Below are 20,817 nucleotides of genomic sequence, written 5' to 3' on the forward strand. Positions count from 1 at the left end.
AGAAAGCTGCACTGAATAGCTCCAACACCAACCTCTGAGCCATCAGAGTGCCCAGCCCGAACCTTCACACTCCTATACACAATAAGCAGGGCTATCCAGCAGGCAGGGTTTTTCTTCCCAAGAAGTCCTTAACAAATTACAATGAAAACTCACAAGTTCAATGCGCGTGGCCCACAACATCTGCAGAAGTTAAAATACACAACCATCTCCAAGATAACACAGAATGCTGATAAAGACAAAGCCAGCCTATGCCACTCCGCAGCAACCAGCAGGACACTGCAGATAGAGTAATCCCAGTGCACACAGCACTGCCTGGCGCTCCACAAATACAATGAAAGAGTATCTCTATCAGAGACATCCGTCCTGAGGAGGCCAGACAGCAGTTAGGAAAATAAAAGAACTGAATTGAAGCCTGTATGCTGCTGTCTAGCATTAGTTACATTTGTACCACCCATTCCCTGGGGAAAATGACACAGAATGCAAACAGGCCTCGTTGTTCAATTATTCAAGTATTAAGAGATTCACAGAAAGACATCTGAGAAACATAACATTTTAATAGATGAAATAAATACTCCAGTACATGCAAGATAAAAACTGACATTGGAAAAAAAAATTAAAAATCACTTCTGTTATAGTGTAATTTTTTGTTTGTTTGTTTAAACACTCACAGTAGCTTTTCCCCCAGTTTGGAAATCAACACATGGAAAACATAATCACAACCTCCAGTCCTTCCACTCCTACACACCAAATGCACTTCTAACCTAACACTTGATGCAAAAAAAAAAAAAAAAAAAAAAAAAAAAGTCATACAAAACGAAAACAAACAAAATAGTAGCTACATCCATCATCTACATGGTGGTGTTTGCTTCTTTTCATTTTTAAGATGAGTGAGAACTGAGGTAACCTTTTTCCTGCACAACCAAACAGTGAAATTTAGAAGGGAAATTTCGGAAGACAAGACAAGACAAACTTTAAAAACCGCACCCAGCGCGATTAAAGCTATTTTTTTCTTTTTTTCTTTTTTCTTTTTTTTTTTTCAGTTCAGATACCCCCACCTCCCCAAATATAAAACTTTTAAACAGTTGCTATTACCATTTGTGTGAAGATCTGGTTGAATAAAGGAACGTTTATCTGCAGGTACTTGCTCAACTTTAAAGTAAAATAAAAAGAAGCCAAAAGTGGCTACCTTTGTTAGTACGTATAATTTGAATATGCTGTTCTGCTTCTTCACCACATGAAATCAAAGGATTGGGCTCATCCAAGCAAATTCTTTGGTATACAAAACAGGGGTGAGGAGGTGGGATATTATTTTCCTTTAGCAATGACTGAGATCTAAACAGAAGGTGTGGGGGTTAATTCACAGAATTGGAGTTCACTGGCGGTAAAGTCCTGGGTGAAGATCTTTCTCTTAGTGCCTGAGATAACAGGTTGCAACCATCCGAGACGGCGCAAGCTGAGTTCCTCAACCTTTCCCTGTAATCGCTCATTTTGGTGCTACTTTCGGGGTGTTGGGCTATATCCCTGAGGCATTGGGTCAGGAGCACACAAGCAGAAACCACGCTCATGGCTCCTCCTAGGATAGCAGTTTGCACAGCTTTGCCCTCCGGATTGATGGTGGCAGCTTTACCCAAAAACTGGGGCTCAGTGGCAAAGCCCACCAGAGCATAGACAGACTGCACCAAAGGTCCACTGAACAAGACGCAGCGGTTCCTGGTCAGTTCGCTGGGTGAAGTCTTGACCTCCTTGACACACGCCAAGAGGGCGGAGGCGCTGGTGCTCATACATTTGACACTGAGTTTGAACTGCTCCTTAGCAAATTTATCCTTGGATTTCTCACTGGCCAGCACACAGGCGTCTGTCAGGAATTTCAAGTTCTTGGACATGTTCTGGGAGACCTCCAGCAGGAGCTGAGGGCTCATATCTGCCAGAGGGGTGGTCTTCAAGACCCCGCAGCCGTGCTCCACCTCGTGCCGACATCGCGTCACCTTGTAGCGATCCACCAAGCCGGGCATGGCAGGCTGGGCCCCCGGAGTCTCCACTGCAGCCAGGTAGGCAGCGTGGGCAGAGCACTCGGTCAGGGAGACCACCAGCTCCCCCATCTCCATCAGGCTTTCCCCCACCTCCCCGAAGCGTCCCATGTTGAGCTGGCTCTGGACGTCGTGGGTCAAGATGGAGAGTCCTTTGGTCCTGGCGATGATCGTGTCCCTGCACTTCTCAAAAGACTCGCCGAAGACAGACAAGCTCTCAGTGTTCACTGGCCTGGTCTCGCTCGACAGCAGAAGCAGATCGGCCACCAGTTGCATCTTGATCTTGCAGTGGTCGCAGATAGAGATGAGCTTCTTCCTCTGCAGGGAGCTGCCGCTGGGGATGCCGCCGCCGGACACCTCGCTGCTGGACTTGCCAGAGCCGCCGCTAGCCATAGCGCCGGGGGGGGCCTCGCATGCCGCTCGCTACCCCACTGCCGCCGCCTCTGCCGCCGCCCGAGCAGTCCCGACTGAGCCCGGCAGGATCGCTCTGCCTTTTCCGCAACATCATTCCATTAATCGCCGGGAGGCAAGAAAAGGCTCTGGGCGCCGGGGCTGCCGTGCTGCGGGGGGCGAGCTCCGCCGGGGCTCCCGCACCGCTCCGGCTCCAGGCTCCGCTCTACGGCTCTCCAGCGGCGGCTCGGCGCTCACCGGGAGCCCCCGGGCCGCGCTCCGGCATCGTGCGGCTAATCAATTTTTTTTATTTTTTCCTCTTTGCACTTCCCTCCCTTCCTCCGGCTGCGGGATCCTGCAAAGTTCCCTTTAGGAGACGGAATACCCCGGAGGAGCGGAGCTAGCGCGGGGCCGCAGCCCTGGGGGCCGCCCTCCCGCCGCCCGGGCGCTTCTCGCAGGGGCCGGAGGGGCGGCGGCTGCGCACCATGTGCCGCCCCCGGCGCGCCCGCCGCGGCCCCGCGCCGCCGGCTCGCAGGAAGCGCTGCGGAGGGTGTGGCCCGCCCGGGCCGGGAGGGGAGAGCGGAGAGAAAGAAGGGGGGTAACCGTGGGAGGGGGTTTAAAAAAAAAAAAAAGAAGAAGAGAGAGGGGAAAAAAAAACGCAAAAGGCAAAATAAAAATAAAAATTAAAAGAGCCACCGGATCCGGGCGCTGGGGGAGGGAGGGCGGGATCCGCTCCCCTTCCTTCTGCCGCTGCCTCACTCCTTCCTGCCTCGGTCATTCACGCGGCCGCCCGCCGCCCGCCGCCGCTTCATGCCCGCCGCCCTGGGCCCGCTCGGCGCCGCCGCCCCGCCCCGGCCGGCCCCCGCCGCGCCGCCGCCGCTCCAACTTAGGCTCTTCCCGCAAACAAGGGCGGGGGCTCCGCGCTCCAACCGCGGATGCTGCATCCCGCCCGGCCCCGCGCTCCTCCTGCCATGTTCCGCCGCCGATCGCCAACTCCCGGGGAAGAAAAATTAAAATAAAACGAAAAGAGGTTCTTTCAAATTCCCTTCTCGGGCTCTCGAACAAACTATTGGGAAGAGGCGGCCGCGGCGCCGCTGCCAGCCAGACGCTGCACGGCTCTGACGGAGGCTCCCCCCTCCCCGTTGCCTCCGCTGTAACCTCGCCGGAGCCTATCGCAATCTTTTGTGCGGTGTCACCGCCCTTCGTTTAAACGCTGCCCTCCCCCCGCCGCCCCGCTCCCCGCCCGCCGCCTCCCGCTCCTCCCCGGCGGAGGGGGCAGCAGCGCCGTGCCGCGACGGCGCCGCCCGCGCCAGGCACCGGCCGACGGCAGCAGCGGCCGCGACGCCTCAACGGCCGCCGCTCCGCATGGCGCCCCCTTGCGGCGCGCGGCGAGTGTGGAGGGCTGAAGTAAATAAATACCGCGCGTGGCGGGGAGGACCCGTTGGGCGGGAGGAGGTGGGGACGGGAGCGGCCGAGGGGGTACGGGGCGGTCGCGCTCCGGCAGCAGCCGGGCTGTGAGGTGAGTGGGCCGCGCGCGGTCGTGAGGGAGCGGCGGGGTTCGGGCTGCGGCTCGGGTGTGCGGGCTGTGGGGGAAGAGTGGGGGGACAGCGGGGCTCAGGCTTCCCCTGCTTTCGCTTACTTTAAAAGTCTTATGTCTTGCTAGCCGTAATCGGTGGTATAAACATTGTTACCGCTTTTATTTGCGTATAAGTATTGCTCTTAGCTGCTTGCAGCGTGAGACGAGGCTTAAACACGTTTTTTTTTGTTGTTGTTTTTTTTTTAACCGTCGGAAATGAATTTGGTGTGTTTCTGTCCCTGTTTGAAGGTCGGCTGCCATTGGTTAGAACGGAGCAGGGAAAATGTAATCCTCCTGACACCAACTTTGTGTACGGGAAGCCCTCAGAAGAGCACTTTCTCTGCGTATTTTCTCTCTGGAGAGCGCTGAGAACTTCACTCCTGTTAACGGGAGGGTGCTGGGCTCAAGGAGTCTGAGGCAGACGAGTAAATGCCATTAAATAATAGAGTGAAAACTACTAATTATGCTGGAATGAGCTTTAGGAAGATGGGTGTAACGTTCCCTGGGAAGTTTCCACGGGGAATGTATCACTTGGTAAACGATGGTGATGAGAATATTGATGTCGTACACATGAGGCTCTCTGCTGTTGTGCAATGTCTCCACCAAATAAGCCAAAAGAATCAGAGTCCATGTTGAAGCCACATTTTGCATTTGTTACGCATCTTGCTGCAGCTAAATAATAATGCTGTTTTACTCCTTTCATTCAGACTTTCCAACTCAGCCCTGTAACTCCAGGCAGTCAGTTACATGCATGTAGCAGGCAGCACACATGCGGAATATATTTGTCCCAGCTTATGTTTACATGAAGTCCTGCTATGTTTGTAGTATTGTAGGGGTAGGAGTGAGGAGGCATTGCTGTAAATGGAAGTTAGACCTGCAGGACCTTGCAGGTAAATCCATTGTCACCCTGGCACAAACAGAGCCTGCCTAATGCATTGCATACATTTTAAGATCTCCAGGCAAGCTTATTTGTACATTTTCTCACCCACTGGCTAGGGGAACTCTTGGCCTTCTCTGCTTGCTCTGAGCAGGAGGAGTGCAGTTCTGGGAGAGGTAGGGTTAACAGGATGCACACTTCAGGAGGTGGAGGGAAACCCTTGCTATAAAGCCGGGCTCGAGGAAAGGGCAGATAGGCAGCTCTGGGTGTGTTGAAAATGGGCAGCTCTCCACCCACCTCTCCTTGCAGTAACAGCATGAGAGAGATTCCGTTTACCTAAATCAGACTGTAGCCGTTTAATGGAAGGTCATGATTTGGGCCTACGCAACTTTGGTTTGATGCCAGCAGCTCATTTTCAAAACTAAAAATAGAAGTGATTTCAGAATACTCTGACAAATAAAAATCAACGGGCAGCAGAAGCCAGCTGAATTGTATTTCAAAGTATTTCCAGATAAGTCCTTAAGTGAGACTGTGAGAAATTATGTAGCATGAGGAATGCCTTTCATAAGAATATTAACCTAGTTTCTTTTAATGAGTAGTGACTACATTTAATGAGTGTTTGAGAATTTCATTTTAGAAACCTTAGGTTTCACGCCTGGCTAGAAGACGTGTTAAATGACCTAATAATGTTCTCCATTTTCAGATGCTGCTGCCATGAGTCTCCATATGGTTTGTGTCATTCCCCCAGGACAAAGGAGACATCCAGGGTTTGGACAGAGTTTCTGCTGCTGTTCTTCCACAGCCTCCGTCTCAGCTGCCCACATCAGAAACAAAGCGAGGCCTTAACCCATGGCAACTCCTAGCAGCTGAAAGGGCCACCAAAACTGTTAGTAACCACTTTATATAAAAGCAAATATTCCTTCAGCTTCTTTAATCTGTCCGAAGGACTAATGTGCTGCTAACCAGCCTCTGAATTAGCAAGGGGCAGAAACAGTAATTATTGTAATTTGGTCTGGTGCTTGTCTCTAAATCTGTCTTACCAAATGTCACTTTGCTCCAGTAGTAGCCTCAAGTGTTCTGTTCTTTTGCATGCAAAATATGATTAAGAGTGACCCAGCCAAATGTAGCAAATAGAATCATAGGGGCTGGAAGGGACCTCTGGAGGTCATCTAGTCCAGTTCCCTGCTAAAGCAGGTTTCCTGGAGTAGGTTGCATAGGAAAGCATCCAGGTGGATTTTGTGTATCTCCAGAGAAGGAGACACCACCACCTCTCTGGGCAGCGTGTCCCAGTGCTCCGTCACCCAAACAGTAGTGAAGTTTTTCCTCACATTTGCATGGAACTCCCTTTGTTCCCGTTTGTGCCCGCTGCCCCTTGTCCTGTTGCTGGGCACCACTGAGAAGAGCCTGGCCCTATCCACTTGACTTGACTCCCCCTTATGGGTGGTCTTTTCTTAGTATTGTCATTAGTTGGTGGAGTAAACCCTTGGCTATTTTTGGTGCAGCTGAGTAGGTAGCAGGATGAACACTATTCTGAAATGCGTTGTGAGAACAAGCTGCACATCATTTAAGAAAAAGGGAAAAAAAAAATCTCTCTATGCTGTAAGGCATGGGGAGGGGAGGGGAGGGGGGAGTAGGAACCACTTAGACTTGTCTTCAATATATCCATAACTAACCAGTTCTCTTCCACCCCCCGTATAGTGGCACTCTAGTGAAAAGGTATTTCCTTCTGTTACTTTTATCCAATTTGCAGGCCATTATTTGACCATAAACACATAGCCTTACTGTAAAAGGGAGCCTTGAAGACGGATTTGCTTGTGTCTAGTAATTTGAGTAGCACTGAGGAGCAGCTACAATATGCCTTAAAGGCCCAGCAGATGTACCTGCACTGTTCAGGATGGAAATTTTACTCAGTGATTTTTGGGGTGGGTATTTCTTAAGTTCTTTGCACATCTATTTCCAGGAGGATTTGTGCTTCCCTTCTTGATTTCATGGCTGCTGAGCTCAAAGATGACCTGCAGGACTTGAGCTCTACGAATTAGTGTACAGACTAAGGAGACATGAAAATGAGGTGATGAGGCTTGGATGTAAAAAGATTTTTCTGTCAGTCTCTGAATGAAATAACACTGTGAGGCTGGAAACAGCAGGCATTGTCAGATAGAAGGGATTAAAAGGCTTTTTAGTGTGGCTTAGTAGTGTACAGAAGATTGGCTTACTTGTGATAGATCTTCTTTTGTCACATTGATCTTTATTTTGCATTGTGCTTAGTGCAACAAAAAACGGAGGCTGAAGTCTTCTTTCCTGAATCATCTCACACAACCTGTCCTTTTTGTTGCTTATTAAAATCTTTTTTTTAAACGATTTTATTTTTTTTTGCTTCTGTAGCCAATGTTGAGTAATAGCTGAAGAATATTGAGTTGTAATAATTTTATTATCACTGTATGTGGCCAGGTTGGTGAGAGGAAGCTACGACAGAATGGGTTGCACTACTTCATATTACTTTCCTGTATGGATGTATCGATCTAACATTATAGGGAGCTAGCTGATGAAGGAATAAAAGGCAATTCAGTGGTTCCCTGTGTCAGCTGTATGTGACTAAACCCGTGAGGCGGTGATTACAAGATGATAGCTCCAGTTCTGGGGGATGCAGCTGTCTTGTCAGGCTGGGAACTAGAAATGAGGGGAGGATGATGTTGGCAGATGTTGACAAAGAAAATTATTTGACACAGTGCAAGACTTAACAAAAGAGGCTGGAAGAAGCTGGGCCTTCCTTTTGCCAGCAGTGCAGCGGTAGGTATGTGATACGGAAAGAAAGGCAAGTGCGTTGACTGGTTTATTGTTTTTAAGATCTACTTTGTCTTAAATGGTTTGGTGCTAAGTAAGTGTTTTGTCGTCAGTGCTTACTGCCATTACTTCATGGGAGACTAAAACTGCAAGGCTTGGGTCTGTCTCAACTCTGCAGAGGTAATCATGGCTCATACAGGGGGGAAGCAACCTGAGATCTGCTGTGCGTGTAGCTAAAGAATACAGCTTGATCTGGAGGAACAGTTAGCTGATCTCTTGTGATGACAAAATGCAAACACATGAATTTTGTTTTTTCTTCTTTGAGAATGATTTTGTGCTTAAGTAGTTTATAGAACAGTGGGTGGGCTTTCACAGACAGACTTAAACTTGGTGTTTTGATGCTTTGTTTTTCCTTTTTTATGGCATAGTTAAAAACACAGTATCTGAGGTAAGAAAAAATATTGCATAAGTAATGGTAATGTAAGTATCTCAGGTCTAAAATACAGGTTAGCTGCTGCAACTGAAAGATAATACAGGAAAAATGGGTTTTGTTTTTGTTCTCTTCACTGTTGTGCTGTTGTTTTCACCGCTTACCATATATAATTGATTGGTTGTCTCCTGCTGTTAATATGGATATTTAGTACATTGAAATTGGAGGGGAAAAAAAAAGATGTCTTTTCCCAGAGTGGAAGGTTGTGCCATGTTTTATGCCAATAAAACAGCCATTCATGGCTTTCTGCTTCGTGTTCTTATCTACCATCAACACATACAGTTATCCACCCTACACCAGGTGTTGATAAGGTGAGTGCTAGGAGCAGGAGATGCAGCATAGCTGCTTGTGTCCGCTCCCCCTCTAGGAGCATGCAAGCAGCACCAGGCACAGGTTTGTAAGCACTTAATGGAATAATGGTAAATGCCAATGGTAAGAGTGGTCTGGCATAAACAGGAATCCCAGGCCCTCCCTTCAGACTCTTAGGTCTGGGGTGTGTGTTTGTTGGGTTTTTTGGTTGTTTTTTTCCTGAGATCATTCTCCTTTGAACAAAATACGCAAGGGCCCACCCTTCCTGAATGGCACTTTTGGTAATACGTTCAGTCCTGCAGCTGAGGTACTCCACAGAAGGGTTTTTTCCTTCTTTCTTTTTTTAAACCTCCTCTCCTTTTTTAATATATGTCATGAGAGAATTTTAATAGATGTTTTCATTGGATTACTTTACAGTCTCTGATCCTACACTTCTCTCATTGTTCTGTGTAGTCTGCAAGGAGAGCTGCTGATCATTACCAGTTTAAAGCCAGCACCTTTAACTCATCAGAAGTTTGCGTGATGTATTACTTACACTGGATGTAGGTGCCAAAAGTGACCTGTAAACCTAATACTAAATTGGGACTACAAAATTAATTTCACTTAGATTGTGGAAATTTGACTATAAATAGAATTCCTTTGGGAACTGTGTAAACCTTGACATTGATTTAATGTAATTGTTTTTCTTAAGAGGGTAACTTAAAACGATGTATTGTTATACAGTTTAAACTAGCACAGATTTCTAGCAAGTCTTGCAGTAAGACAAGTACTAACAGGAACACTCTGTGGTATTTCTAAATACAAGGATTAGTTGTTGGCAGCCATGAAGCTAGACAGACAGTCAGATGTCATACCCCCTCCCCAAACCTGATTAGATAGGTAAAGCTATAAAGCCAACGTGTCATTTGCCAAGCATTTCCATTCAATCCATAACTTGTAATTTATAATACATAATTTATGTCCAAATCATACTAATTTACCCTGACTGGGGAGAATTTGTCAACTGGAACCCAGCAATTAAAGGTCTGATTAGCTCCAGAACAAAAATATTTATTCTCTTAATAGATGGCAAGTGAGTGTTTGTTTTATGCTTAACCTAATTTAGACTGAAATTATTCTGAATCATTCAAATGTTTTTGCTCTGGATGACAGCATATTTTGCTTGCTGTGATGCTAGTAATGGAATTAAAAAGCATATTTATTTTCTTGAGATGTAGAAATATTTTGTTGTTTTGAAAGGGAACATGTTCAGGTCTCTTTCTTCAAGTTATTCCCTGAGCAGGCTGTGTTTACAAGTCTGAATTAACACATGCACTGTCTTTGCATGAGAGCTCATGCATTAGATTGCCTTTGCAGGGGAGAATTTTGAATACTTAAGCTTAATTTGACCTATTAAAACCCTAATTTTGAATGTTACACTGAAAGTAAGTAAGAATACCCTGGCATCCTGTAAAATACTTGACAGTGTTTTAAATAGAGTCAGAATACTCCGAATGCTGGGTCATCTCAAATTTGCTTCAAGTTTTCTGGCATCTGTTACTGACCAGGTCTTCTGTATTACTTAACATTGTATTGCCCTGGTCCTTTGCTAAGCGCGTAGGTGCAAAAGCAGTTCTAACAACTGTCTGACTGTAATAAGAGCACAGCTGCACACCAGACCTTAATCATTTCAAATGTTCTAAGTAACCGCTTACAGACTGCCTTTCGCAACACCTCATTCATCTGAGCCACTATTAAACATTCTCTTGTGTTAGAAGAGTTCTTAAAATGAATTACTTCTTCCAGACATGGAATATATTGATAGCAGGTAGCCCTTCTATGTTCTTCCTCCCTTCTGTATGCTTAGGGCTAATCTGATCTTGTTAGTTTCTTTTAGTCTCTAAATTGTCAGTATGTCCTTCCAAGACAGCTCTGCCCTTTCCTTTCCTTGATGATTTCAAGTCGTTTGTTCTTTCCAAGGTTGACTGTCAAGGGACAAGCTTTAAGAACCTGCATATTTCCTCTACTGTGTAGTTATTTGCAAGGAAAAGTAAGCTGTGATGAATGTGCATCCATGCTGAAACAGAGAATTGCATACAAAAACCTACCACCTGCCAGGACCTGAAAGAGCTTCTGGCAGCTAAAAATGTATGCATGTTCTCGTAACTCATAGTAAATAATGATACGGGAAGTAAATTTGCAGAAATATAGTTTCAAAAATGAACACCTAGATTTAAAAAAAAAAAAAAAAGCAATGGGACAGAGAATCCCAAACTTCATTAACAGAAATTTAGGACACCCTGAATCTTCTCAAATTGCAACTTGACCCAACCCTACTCAGTAGTGAAAATGTTTTACATCAAGGAAGGGAGGTAGATTTGCATTTCTTGTTGAATTGTAATGTAATCATTGAAAATACTAAAATAAAATCTGTATGTTTTAGAGGATGAAATGACACCCACAGCTTGAGATAGCTCCTGGCGTGACAAATGGGACTTGTAAGATAAAGCATTGAACACCTTATATTTGCAGTTTGCAATGACAGTAGCCATTTATTATCCGGTTTGTTCCATACTGTAACCATAACACTGTTAGCTGCTAAGGCTATAAAAACTTCTATGGAATATGAGAATGCTTAAGGTATACAAGGCATATTTGCATGATTCTGTAGATGCTCTGAATGAAACACAGCATGTTTCAGTAAGAAGATAATGTAATTTAATTTGCCCTGCCAGTGATACGTATTTCTAGTTGCGTGGCTTTTGTTTCTTGTACAGGAGAGAACAACAGTGGAGCATAAAGAGAAGCTGAATAGGTGTTTGAACCGCAGCTGACTCCACAGAGAGCATATGTACTTTAAAGTTCTTCGTGGACGCAGAACTCTGCTTGGTAGTTGCAAGTTCAGAGCCAAGCATGAAAAATACCTTCCTTTCAAATTAAGGTTTTAATGTGCATGACAGATACATAGGGCTGTTTGGTGCAGCACTTGAAAGACTGTACTACTTGTTCACTTAATAAAAGAAGATTGGATTACTTCTGAGATCCACATGTGAACGTAGCACCAGCTTTTAATGAATGTCAGGTTGGCTTGGTTTGCTCTAATAACAAGTTGAAGAAAATATTTCCTGGTAGAATTTCAATAAAAATGTATTTTTATACTGCTTAGTCCAACATTCCAAAAATTGAATCTTCTTTTTTAGTGAATTTAAGTACGATCCAATAATAACAAAGTTAGTAGGAACATACTTCACTAAAACCTCATTAATCAGGGCAGTGGGATGTAGTATACACGATATTTGTTACGTTCAATGAGAAGTCACTGAGCAAATGTGCTCATTAGTGACTTACTGGACAGCTTTGTGAGAGGCACTTGACTAAAACCCTGTTCCAGTTATTGTATGTTTAACGAGCTCCATGAATAGCTATGGCCTAACAGCTTCCTGTTTCTCAGCCACACTGGTGGTATTTCTGAAACATTATAAAAAAATAATCTGTGGGATGGAGGTTGCAGAGAAGGGTGGTTGCTTATCGGAGCACTGCAGTCTTGCATCCCATATTCTCCACTGCTTGCTAAGGCTTGGAGACTCCATTTTTTTTTTTTTCTACTGCACGTGCCCTTGGCAGCTGTCTCCCTGAAGTTCACAAGCTGTGAGTCCCATCAGGGTCTTGATCCATTCAAAAGTCCTGGATCCAGAAAGTGTCCCAAACCCACACCCTCCCGCCTACTGACTGCTTTTGTTCTGTGTCATCGGCGCCCTGGGCTCTTGCTTTGTCACAGGCCTGGATGCGATGACAGATCTGCAGCTGGATGTTCACTTGGTGGAATCGATCCCGCTGCCTGTGGGTGCCCTGCTCCGTGTACCAGCCCCTGGCAGTTACTCTCATGCTTCCTCCTGTTCCTAGGTTTGAGCTTACTGGAGTCCATGTCCCAAGGGCAAAAGCCTGTAATACTTATAATTAATATGTCTTGCACTGACGAAAAAAAAATGAAAATTTGAATAGGCCTGTGCAGACATTAACCTGTGTAATTGGTTTAGATAATGGAAAAGCAGAAAAACAGTATCTACAGAGAAAAAGCCGTGTGTGTGTGATGGTCAGATGCTCTGGGGTTATACTTTACTAAAAGCGGCTTTATTTTTAAATCTTCTGTTAAAAAAGTAGCATTATTGAGATAGCAGCTAGAAGGCAGCACCATGGGGCCGGTTCCCATCACAACGATCGATGAACACAGCTACTTGCCATCCTGCCTAAGAATGGAAAACAGAATAGATCCCACAGTCCCCATTCCGGGAGCTGGTCACTCGCGCGTCTATGGCACAGCGCCGACCCTTCCTGCATCAGCCACCCCGCAGCCGGAGCCGTGTTGGACTCCGGGTACTCGGTCCCTGTTGCCTCCACCCCGCCCCTCGCCGCCCCGTGTCCCGCCGCAGCTCCTCCCCCCCGTGCCCCCGCCCCTTAAAGCCGGCGGGCCGCCCTCCTTCCCCTCCCGCCTGCTGCCGGACAAGATGGCGGCGGCCGCGCGCTGGGCCGCGCTGGGCCTGGTGCTGTGGCTGTGCGCGGCGGCCCGCGCCGAGGAGCCGGAGGGGAAGCGGCGGGCGGGGCCGGCCAAGAAGAAAGACATTCGGGACTACAACGACGCGGACATGGCCCGGCTGCTGGAGCAGTGGGAGGTGCGGGGCGGGGCTGGGGGCCCGCGCTGGGGTCTCCGTGCTCGGCCGGAGGAGCGGGCGGCTCTGCACGGCTCGGCGGCGCTCCCCGGGCACGGGCGCGGCCTGGCGGGGCAGGCGGCCCTGTGGCAGGAGGGCACGGTTGGGGTGACGACTGCCAGCCGGAAAGGAGAAGCTCCGTGCGCGGGAGTTGAGGGGGGGGGCGGCGGCTGTGGGCTCCGTCATCCCACGGGGTGGTGCAAGTTTCTCCCTTTAGAAAGGTGGTTTCTTGGAAAATGGAGTCAACGTTTAAACGAAACAACTAAAAAGCTAAAGTTCGCGCTTTATTGATCAGTCAAGAAGCGGATAGTCCTGGCTGACAAAAAAAAAAAAGGTAGTAGTGAGCAAATTCAGCCAAGTTTGGCATAGTAGGGCAAGTTGTAAAGGTGGTCCGAGGTAGTAGGCAAGTCGTAAAGTAGGGCGTGTCTAAGGTGGTGAGTTAGTTGTTTGCATGAAAGGGAGATGCGGGTTAGTGCCTCTGGGATGCTCCTGCTTCATGTTCTGTGCTTCTTGTGTGGTGAGCAGCTCTCTGCTTTTTCCTCTGTAGCTGGAGAAGGTCTCTGTTCCACTTCACAAAGTGCTGCACGAATGCACACAGACGTGTTGCATGCAGCTGTGGCTGAGCAGCCGAGGAGCTTGCAGCTTGGGTTGGCATTGCAGCCAAGGACATGCAAGCACAGCCAGAGCCATGGGAACAACAAGTTATGGGAGTGGGAGCTCAACAATTAACAGTTGTTGGGGCTTCAGGATGGTCAGCTGTGTGGCATTTCCTGAGTAGATGTTGGGATGCCTACAGGGAACTGGAAAGACTTGAGGGTGGAGTGGATGGAGGATAAAAAAGAAAGGGCTTGAAGGGGTGGGATGAGGGAAAACAAAGGAGCCATTATGGATTTGGATAAGAGCAGGAATTATGCTCGGGAGTGAGGGGGCACAGGGCACAGATCTGTGCAGAATCAAGTTTCCTCGGTTTCAGCAGAGTGAGATGACTCCTAATATTTTCTATTTCTGTGGCAGTTAGGACAGAAACAACATCTCCTTGTGAACAGTTTTTGTTAGAGACTTCATTGCCATCTTCAGCATTTCAAAAGCTTGTTTAGATAGCACCAAGGTGGGAGCGAACAAAGTTGTTATGAAAATCTCTCCAACTTTCTGAGGGCCCTTTCAGCTGGCTGGAACAGTGCAGACTTACCAGTGTTAAAGGGTTTTAATTTTGGAGTCTTGCTCCTCCAAGAGGGATTAGTAAATGAGCTACAGCTTACACAGTTTATAGCACTTGCTGTACTCAGTCATTGCTTTTGGTAGAGAGGTGAAAGGGTACCAAAAGTGCATTTGGTTTGTGCCGTGTAGGGATTTCCCTTGTGGTAAGAGGCTCTCCATCAGCCTTGAGTCCAGAGGAGTTGGAAACAGAAGAACCCCTGGACTAGCTTCTCAGCTCTGTTACTAAAACAACATATCCTTTAAGACAGATTATTACTCGTGTTCAGGGTTTCTCAGGCTTGAATCTGCGCTACGGTTATTTAATGGGCTGTGGATTTGGGTGACATATGTTGCAGATACTTTTAAAAATAAAAATCCCAGAAGTTGGTGGGAAATGTATGAGAATGAGAACTGAGGGGTTGAGAGAGAAGGAACAGGTAGTTGCTACTGTGTGTAATGCTTTCCTGCTGAAGCCTCACGTTAGCATTTAAATGAATGAGTCTGCTAGAAGCTGCAAAGCAAATGCTTACACTTTTCCTTTTGTCTTTTGCTTAGTAGTTAACCTTATAAATAAAAAAAATGTGATGGATTGCACAGAATCAAGAGAAGTGGCATGTAGGGGATCTTTTGATCACTTATTTCAGTTGAAGCTTTAGCAATACTACTTCATGGATGTTAGGTTGAATAGTTAAGGGGAAAAATAGGTAATAAATTATCAAGTTGAGGTCTCACTACAGTTGTAGTCAATTTCTGTATTGCACAAGGAATATTTGTAAACATAGTTTTGGCCTTTCAAAGCTGTGAAATATGTTGGTTTTGCACTGTCCAAACGGGTAGAAAGTAAGGTTAATAATTTGCTCATACTTGTTCAGAACATTTATCATTCAGTCATGTAAGATTTCTTATTTAGCAGTGCATTGTGTGCTTAGTAAACTTTCGTGAAACTGAAGGAAAAGGTGTTATTTTATGAAGCACCTAGGTGGGCTTGTGTTGGATTAGCCATGTGGATGGAATGTTTCTCAATATGTGGTAAAATCAGATTTTACCTGTTGGAGTGAGAATGTTCATTGCTTTGAGGAGAGGGTTATAAGTGACTTATCCTGAGTCAAAGTTCAGTTTCTTTTCATGTGGGGGTCTCCGTCTTTAAACTACACAGTGCTTTCTCCTTATCAAAGCAGAGTTATTCTCTAAACAGTGGTGAATTTATTTTTTTTTTAAAAAAGCAGTTTTCTGCAGCAGTTAATTTTAATGCATCCTTTTCCTTTTCAATACAGAAAGATGATGACATTGAGGAGGGGGATCTTCCTGAGCACAAGAGGCCACCAGCACCAATAGATTTCTCAAAAATTGATCCAGGCAAGCCTGAAAGTATCCTGAAACTGACGAAAAAGGGGAAGACTTTGATGATGTTTGTCACGGTATCAGGAAATCCCACAGAAAAGGAGACAGAAGAAATTACTAGCTTGTGGCAGGGCAGTCTCTTCAATGCAAACTATGATGTACAAAGGTATGCCACTGTATGTAAGGGTAAAGGTATGCTTTTGCAGAACTCATAATTATTTCTTTCTTCCTGAAAGTCTTTTCAACTGTCGATCCTGTGCTCTTCTCTAGCTATATCAACTCCCACTGTTTCTTTGTTCCTGCATCAGTTTATATACCGATTTGTTTTTCTTCTAAGTTGCTCTGGACAATTTTGGTTTGGTGCATAAATATTTTAACATTTATCTGTGGTTTGTATATTGCCTAGCTTTTTTATCTCATAGTTCAGCTGTTTATCAGTTTTAGCTGCAGTAGTTTGACTTTGTGTTGGTGGAATACATCCTACTTGGAAGACTTGTAACCACAAAGGCTTTTTGTTCCTCTGGCTCAAAATGAGATTTTTATCCAAGAGAGGATGATTTTGAAACAGAGGAATGTTGCAGCCTTGAGTTGAGACTGGGAAAGTTTGCAGTAAGAGTTCAAAGCAGATTTAATACCCATTAGGTCTAGCGTTTTCTTCATACTTTCTTCTACTTGGTTACTTGTAAACTTAACACTTTTTATTCTTATGTGCTAGTAAATTGTTCTCATCCGCATCCCCAAGCAGCAAGACCAGCTTCTTGCTTTTAAGTGGATATCTGTCTTGGAGGCGCTATGAATGAAATGAAATGCCTTAGCCCCGGAAAAGCACAGAGCTAATGGAAAAACTACACGTCTTTCCTCTAGGTTTATTGTTGGCTCAAATCGTGCCATCTTCATGCTACGTGATGGCGGTTATGCCTGGGAGATCAAAGACTTCCTGATCAGTCAAGAAAGGTGCGCGGATGTTACTCTGGAAGGCCAGGTTTATCCTGGCAAAGGAGCAGATGGAAGTGAGAAGGGAAAAAACAAAACCAAACCTGAGAAAGCAAAGAAGAAAAAAGACGCAGAGAAGAAATCTAAAAGCAGCCAAGAGGACAACCGCGCAGCCAAACAGAGAGAAGATCTATGACAGATGCATGAGCCAGACTGAATGGTGCTCTGCTGTTCCTTGAAGGGAAACTTGACTTTCTGTACAATTCCTGGCTTTATAGAGGAGAAGGAAGGAAGCAGATGTTACTGAGGTTTAAAGACTTCTGTGTTGAAATACACCTGTTTACTTATTAATGTTGGCTGTTTGTTTAACTACAGAAACGGTAATGGTTGATACCAGCAATTGACTACTTTAGTTTGTAATCCTTTATGCTTTTGTTGTTGTTCAAAGTTAACATACAAACCTATGTCTAAGGTTATGAATTTAGGTGGAGAGGAAGGTGGATAGTCTCGGAATACACCAGTGTTAATCTGTAGTGGCTGCTGTCCATCATGGGTATGCAAGTTGGTATTTGATTCATTGTTGCAGAGCACCTGCTAAAAGATACTTTAGGAAGCCCATTTGCCATGCTCATTTTGCAAAAATGACTGGAGTTGCAAAGAGCAATGTTGCAGTGGCCAAATATGCCTGGAATGGCAGGGTTTAGGATGGGTCTGGTTGATTGATTTTCTGAAAACAAAAACTCTTCTGTCCATCACCAAAAATCCACAAAAGTGCTTTGATTCTTGATAGAAGCTAGGTAGGTACTCAGCTAATGCACTCCAAACCAGTAGAGTGAAGAGATTCTGTCCCCATCAGATGTGATGCACTTGAGTGTAAGGAAGCTGCAACACCAACGTGGGCAGTGGTGGGGTGGAAAGTCACATTCATGGCATTCATGTTGCTGCTGCTGCCAAAGAACCGTGCCTCTGGATGCGGACGTTACATGTGCCCCGTTATCTACGCAGTGAGATAGAAGATACAGCTTTAACTCTGGAATTAATTTGTTTTGCTAGTGGTTTGCTTAAATCTTTGTAAAAGCATTAGTTACAGTGCAGAGTTAAACTTTGAGATAGACATATCGCTGACAGATGTTTAATAACCCAGATTTTTTTCGTAGATTCCTGAGTGTGACATGGTTGATTGTAAATGAACATTGATTTAATTAATATGAAACTTGATGTATGGGAGCAAGTCTGATTTCTCCTTGAAAGACTCTGTGTAATGAGCAAGGTTTTATTCTATTTCCAGCTGTTTTCAGGCAAACGCATGGCTTAGTTGTGCTTTCCTTTTCCTTTTCTATGTGTTAAGGACTAAACGCACCCAATATTTATGGTCCATGCCATTTTCTAGAGGATGAGCAGAGTATTAGCTGCCTTCATTCGATAGTACCAAGAGAATACTACTTTCACTCTTTTTATAAGGTGCTAAAATCCAAGTGTTTTGGATGAAAGGTCCTAACTGAACCATAATGGTTGATCTTGTGGGATATTTCAATATCAGAAAAGGGAAGCTGACTTAATTAGTGCTTGTTCCAAAATAAAAAGATGTCACTAAACGTATTGCTTCACCGAGTTGTAAAACGTTTTAAATAACGACGCATTTAGGTGTTTGGGGAGGGAAACTAACCTGTCTTTGGTTTCCTTAGTTCCTCATAAGGACTAAATGATATCGATGGAAATCCCAGGCCATCGTTTTTCCTTACTTACAATGATAGTGCATGAATTGAAGAAACCTTTCCTGCCACGCTTCACTCAGCAGTTGTCTGAGTGGAGAAATGAAAGTCACGTATTGCTCTTGTATTCCGCTGTTAATCCAGAACTATACAGGAGTTGGGATGGGTCTCTAGGAACTTGGATATTGCCCCGCAGAGAAATGTGCAGTCTGTTTCTTGTTCATAGCTAACTTACCATTTTGTTACACTTCCTGGTTTTGTACCTCCCTGTTTTGTTTAAGAATTTTGCTTCTCAGAAGATGAGCATAGGTGAAATGAAGCTGTAAATACAAAATGGTACTGCTTTTTTTTTCTTTTTACAACAAAACTGTGGTATAAAGATGACGATTCCATTTGTCCATGCCAATGTGTGGAAATGCTCTCTGCTTTCTGACAAGGATTTTTTTGGTCAAACTGGGATTTTACTGAGCAAATAATTAAGCAATGCAAGGTGGTATGCAAATAATAGAAAATCAAAGCTAATGAGGAGGTTTGATCACTACACTGTAACTATAACCCAACTTCTGAGAATCAGTGCTTGTTGTAGTTGGTCATAAGACTACGTTTATGGAAGGCTGGGTCTCTTCCCTTTGTAGCTAATGGGATGGGGGCAGCTTTGCTGAAATTCAGCTCACCTGTTGACCAGTCGTTTGTTTCTGAGTAATTAATTTGCATGTGCCAAATGAAGTCATGTTTTATGCCACTTTTTCTTAATTAAAAAATAATGACTCATTGTTTGCTTTTTTTCCCCTCTAAAAGTCTTTGGGACCCTGGCTCTTGGACTGGTGCACAAGCAATTTTATGTTGTATTGATTGAAGAGACTCAAACACAAAATATATATATATATAGCTGCAGATTATAGTCCTTCTTGTTCTTGCCTTTTTATCTGAGCTCTACACAGAGGTATGTGGAAAAACTGTGAAAAATTTCCAGCTGATTTTATGTGATTAAAATATTGGAATGAGTGTTTGATTTCACTTTCAAAAGTATAAGGTATACCATGTGCCTCATCCATTCTACTGAGTTTATTTTTCTAACTTAAGTTTCTAGCTATAAGAGAACATGTGCATTCCCTATTCTCGGAGACCTAACTTCATCAAGCAAAGTGAGTAAGCAAGCTTATGTTCCCATTACCTGGAAGACCCAGGAGAGCTAGCACGTATGACAGGTGACTGCTAGTGGTTGAAAATGGAACAAAACGCCCTCAGCAATGACTAAGACTTGTTATTTGGGATGTTCAAGCTTTGTAAATGCAGATTTCTGGAAGATGAGAGTTCCAAGTATGGTCATTACTGCGTCTCCAAGAATTACACGTAATGGGGTAATAAATTACAGCACCATAGGATGACTGTGAAACCATGCCTGTTAGCAGGCTTTTATCTCTGTCTTATCTGCTACATGGTCATCTTCTGCATCTTTTCTAGCAGGAAACATTCTCTTTTCGTTTGTCTCCAGCACTCTCTCCTTCTAGGTGAAGGACACATTTTTAAAATTCCATTGTTGTCTGTTCTGACACACTCAGCAGCTCTGCAGCCAGCAGGATTCCTGGTTTTCACTTGCGCTGTCAGAGCATTCCTCTTTGAAAAGCCAGGTCCGTGTTGGTTTCAGAAAGATTCCTGTCACTGTTACTCAATGTTTTAAATTCTTTTTCAAAAAGGAAATCATAAAATAATATTTCATTAACATACGGAGCAGCCTGTTTCTGTTAGATATTTGGCCACTGTTCTCTTGGGCTTTCTAATACGGCTTGGGAAATGTTTCCAGTCTTTCTGTGGCTTTTTTCCATTTTTATTCAGGGAGTGCTGACCTTTTTCAGAGTTTTCCTTGATTGCGTGGCATGTTTATAGCAATGCAAAGAGCCGTGGCGCTCCCTCTGCTTTTACAAATTCCTTTTTCATTGGTGCTATGATGTTTCTAACTCTTAATGATTTTGCTGTGTTGGTATCATTTCTTCTGATAGCTTTTTACTCCCTGGTGAAATGAGCTCTTTGCATATCGCTGTTTTCAGTCTTTCACACCGTGCCATTTCACAGGTTCAAAAACCCCTGGATTCAGGTTTCATTACATTGCCAGGAGGTTTGAGCTTGGATTCACAGGGGGAAACCCCTCCACCATTTAATTTCCCATAACAAGAAGTCAGTGCCACTTGGTTGGACACGCAGTGTTTGTCAAGCAGAAGAGGTCTTTCTGATGTAATTTCTGATCATTATTTACAGGCTCATGGAACACATTGCAACCAGACACTACCCAGGTTGCCAGCCTTTACCCAGAGGCACCTGGTAAGTGCTTCTTTCTCATGATGTGATGCTACTTAATAGGGCAGGTTCCTCGCTGTTGATGTTAGCTGGGAGTATGTTATCAGTGGTGTTGCAGCTATGGATGTTTCTTATATCAAGAGCAGGTCTGTTACCATCACTTACATGAATGGTAATAATTCTAATAAAGAATTTTTGAAAAAA

The 20,817-nt window shown here is 44.7% G+C and overlaps 2 protein-coding genes and 1 long non-coding RNA gene across 4 annotated transcripts; 2 read left to right on the forward strand and 1 right to left on the reverse strand.

Annotated features, from left to right (window-relative positions):
- Window positions 535–3,666, reverse strand: TLNRD1 (talin rod domain containing 1). Its single transcript, XM_021407231.1, has one exon. The coding sequence runs from the start codon at window positions 2,418–2,420 to the stop codon at window positions 1,353–1,355; it is 1,068 nt and encodes a 355-aa protein (XP_021262906.1). The 5' UTR covers window positions 2,421–3,666; the 3' UTR covers window positions 535–1,352.
- LOC110403675 lies at window positions 3,787–11,167 on the forward strand. 2 transcript variants are annotated; one of them, XR_002441786.1, is made up of 3 exons: window positions 3,787–3,936; window positions 5,574–5,756; window positions 6,621–11,167. It is a non-coding gene; the product is annotated as an uncharacterized LOC110403675 (long non-coding RNA). The 2 variants fall into 2 exon arrangements; XR_002441787.1 differs by having other exon boundaries at window positions 6,831–11,167.
- On the forward strand, window positions 12,901–19,347 carry MESD (mesoderm development LRP chaperone). The gene is made up of 3 exons (XM_021407232.1): window positions 12,901–13,099; window positions 15,607–15,839; window positions 16,538–19,347. Exons 1-3 carry the CDS (start codon window positions 12,935–12,937, stop codon window positions 16,800–16,802), a joined length of 663 nt encoding a protein of 220 aa, XP_021262907.1. The 5' UTR covers window positions 12,901–12,934; the 3' UTR covers window positions 16,803–19,347.

The sequence above is a fragment of the Numida meleagris genome, chromosome 9, assembly GCF_002078875.1.
Source record: "Numida meleagris isolate 19003 breed g44 Domestic line chromosome 9, NumMel1.0, whole genome shotgun sequence".
NCBI lineage: Eukaryota > Metazoa > Chordata > Aves > Galliformes > Numididae > Numida > Numida meleagris.